The 3,596-nt window shown below is 43.5% G+C and overlaps 1 protein-coding gene across 1 annotated transcript; it reads left to right on the top strand.

The window, feature by feature from the left end:
- The first annotated feature begins 1,153 nt into the window (after positions 1–1,153).
- Positions 1,154–3,205, top strand: si:ch211-132p1.2 (proteinase-activated receptor 4). The gene has a single exon (XM_035668773.1). It carries the CDS (start codon positions 1,384–1,386, stop codon positions 2,449–2,451), a length of 1,068 nt encoding a protein of 355 aa, XP_035524666.1. The 5' UTR covers positions 1,154–1,383; the 3' UTR covers positions 2,452–3,205.
- Positions 3,206–3,596: the final 391 nt, after the last annotated feature.

The following is a 3,596-nucleotide window of genomic DNA, read 5'->3' as shown; positions in this document are numbered from 1 at the left end:
TTACCTATAGGCATGTCGCTACAGTCTTATTATGTGTTAAATACCGCCTAATTAGTTATTTTGTAGCTTGTGCAGCTGAAATTGGTTGCTATGACAACAATGCCGAGTCTCGAGCAGAAAGCAGAACGTTAATGTTACAGGCCTCAAGCATGAGTTACCCGTAAGCAGGTATAGTGTCCTGTTCTGTGCAGGAAAAGCAGAGACAGGAGACGTTACTTGTGATCGCTCAGCAGGCTGTTCTCTGTTTTTTATTTCACAGAATCTTTCTTTTTCACTTCATAAACCAACTTAGTGTTTTGTTCACAACAATCTTCCTTATAACACATTTCGCTATTTACATTACATCAAGCTTTAAGGTTCATATACTAACCCACTGGACTTACATTTTACAAATGTACAAAATTACTGCTGAATGAAACAGAAATCAAATTCAAACTCCAACTTTGTACTATTGTTCACCAACAGTGACTGCTATTTAGGTCCAAAACCACATTTATAGTAGTATTAATACTTTTAAGCCCAAGCTGTTCACATTTTTACCAAATTCAGCACGAACCACCAAGTATTACATAACAATACAGGCCATCATTACAAAACATACCTTTGTCCTTTTTAACTTTACCAAAAATATTTTATCGTCGTCCGCCACAGTCTAAGTAATTAATGGGAAACACTGATATATATTCAGTATTATCCTGGTAACATGACTTGGATGAACAACTTAACAACTTTACATAACCGCACTTCACAAAGCTTTGGCAAACAAATACAAGAGAGGGTATGTCAAGGAGCAGGGACCATAAATAAAATAAGTACTGACAGTAAGGCCGCCATGTTGTTTACATTTTTTTCACAGGAGCTAGCAAGACTCCATTGCAGGAAAACTCAGTCTCTTAACTAAGCAAGCTACTGTTTTACACATCAAACATTGTCAAAACAACGGTTTTAAAAGTCCTTATAAATGCAATGTGACAAGATATTACACACTACTAACCTGTTTTGTACAGGAAAAGCAGAGACAGGAGACGTTACTTGTGATCGCTCAGCAGGCTGTTCTCTGTTTGAGGAGCGGAAGCCTCACGCAGCCGTACTAGCGCTCAGACACTCCCTCTTGTGGCACAACTTGGAAATGGCACTTTCAAAATTACTACTCCATTACCTTATAACAATTTATTAACATTTGACTCTTTCACTGGCTAACATTTTAATAATTGTAACTATACATTTGTAGGTGTCACATAGTTCAGAATCCGGTGGGACTCTGGCTGTTCTGGGTCTCTTCTGCAGAGCTCCCCGGTCTCCAGCAGCAGCTCTGTCTCTCCCTCCTCCTCACAGAACACTGATGTGTGTTCTGGTCTCTGCAGGTCTGCAGTCTGATGTGTGATGTGTGTTCTGGTCTCTGCAGGTCTGCGGGCATTCCGGCTGAAGACCATCTGTAACGTCACCACTCTGAAGGAGAAGCAGATGAAGGAGATCCAGGCTCCGACCACCAACCTGTACCTGCCAGTCCTCTACCTGCTGGCCTTCGTTGTGGGTCTACCCACCAACCTGCTGGCTCTGTGGGTCCTAGTCTTCAGGACCCAACCACTGCCATCGACCGCACTGCTGATCAACCTGACGGTGGCGGACTGCCTGCTGCTGCTGGCCCTGCCGTTCCGGATCGTGTACCACTTCAGGGGGAACCACTGGGAGCTGGGTGAGTCGTTCTGCCGCGTCGTCATGGCCATGTTCTATGGAAACATGTATGGGTCCGTGCTGTGTCTGGCGCTGGTGGCTCTGGACCGGTACATCGCCTTGGTCCACCCATTTGGTGCCAAGACGCTGCGCAGCCGGCAGACATCTCTGTACATGACGGCGGCAGTGTGGTTGGTGGTTCTAGCCGCCATGCTGCCGCTGCTAGTGTCGCAACAGACTTACTTTCTGGACGAGCTGCAGATCACCACCTGCCATGACGCACTGCCTGAGGAAGAGCAGGAGAACTACTTCCTGCCGTACTTTGCCACCTTGTTCACGCTCTGCTTCCTGCTGCCGTTTGCCGTCATGCTGTTCTGCCACGGCGCCGTGCTGCGCACCCTGCTGGTCGAGGGTAAGCGCTACGGTCACGCCGTCAGGGTGACGGTGCTGGTCCTGCTGGTGTTCATTGTGTGTCTGTTGCCTAGCAACATCCTCCTCCTCCTCACCTACACAGACAGCTCGCTGGACGGAGACGGCGAGGACATCTACGTCCCCTACATGGTTAGCTTAGCAGTTAGCACCTTCAACAGCTGCATCGACCCTTTCATCTTCTACTTCGTGTCGGTGGACTTCAGGGAGAAGGCCCGAAACACTCTCTGTTGCCGTGGCAACTCAGAGGACAAACCTTCGTCTCGTGGCAACAACGTGTCGTACTCTTCATCATCAGGTCTGAGGTCAAAGGTCACCACTCTGACCATGTCCAGTCAGGATGTCTGAGAGGGCGTGAGGACTGCTGACATCATCATAGCTGTCAATCAAACACACTGATATGGAGGAATTGATCCCTGATGATTGATTGATTGATTATTATGACAAAAACTGTGTTTATTTACACATTAATGAAAAAATTAAGATGAATTCTGTAAATATTTAAAGGAAAATTCTGTAAATTCACACATCAGACTCTGATAAAGTCTATTAAGTTTTTATTAAAATAACATTAAAATGTTAAAATGTTTCTATCAATGAGTTTTTATTTTATTGATGTTGGACTGACTCACATACTGGAGTACAAAACAGAACGCCAAATTTTATCGTAATGGTCCTCCTGCATCAATCATACATCAATAATACTTTATTTTTATTATCCATGATGACAAAGATACAGAGAGACAGAATTCAACCAGTACTTGAGAGATGTGATAGAGTATCAGCAGGTTTCCTGTATGTGTCCGGATTATGAGATGATTAAGACCAGAACCAGAGTTAACATGTCCCTCCTTTCAGAAGAGCTAACTGCTACTCAACCTCTAAACCACAACCGCAGGGACCTTTGAGCTTGATTTTGTCACATAGTTTGTGTCATGTGCTTGATGTGTAGTTCCTCACTGTGACCACCAAAGGGCAGCAGACACTGACATGTATTCAACATGTGTGTTTGATATCACATTAACATTATTATTTCTCATTCTTTATTAAAGAACATGATTCAGTTCGATTTGATTTGGTTTGATTTGATTTTGGTTTCACACACACACAGTGTCCAACCCTAAAACACAGCTGCAGATCAAACATTTCATTTCAATATTACAGAATATAGATTGTTACAACACGACACAACACAACATAACACAACAGAACTCAACACAAAACAAACACAAACATGTTCCAGAAGTTATTTTTAACCCATAATCCTCCTCTGCCAGGATGTGATATTGTGAGTGAACAGCAGGTGGCAGCAGGTTCCACTGCAGACAGTCTCTGACTCTGTGTAATAAACTCCTCCTGTACTTCAGTAAAAGTACTACCATGAAATACTCCATTACAAGTAAACATCTGCATCTTCGTTACAAATAATAAAGTCTGAGAGATTAAATCCAAGAAAAAATGAAGAATAAAGTTGGTGGAGGAAAACAGTCTCT

This window comes from Morone saxatilis, unplaced genomic scaffold, assembly GCF_004916995.1.
Source record: "Morone saxatilis isolate NCDOM2014 unplaced genomic scaffold, NCSU_SB_2.0 Contig22, whole genome shotgun sequence".
In the NCBI taxonomy this organism is placed as follows: domain Eukaryota; kingdom Metazoa; phylum Chordata; class Actinopteri; family Moronidae; genus Morone; species Morone saxatilis.
The sequence above is the reverse complement of the archived record's forward strand: the minus strand, read 5'-3'. Positions and strand labels throughout refer to the sequence as shown.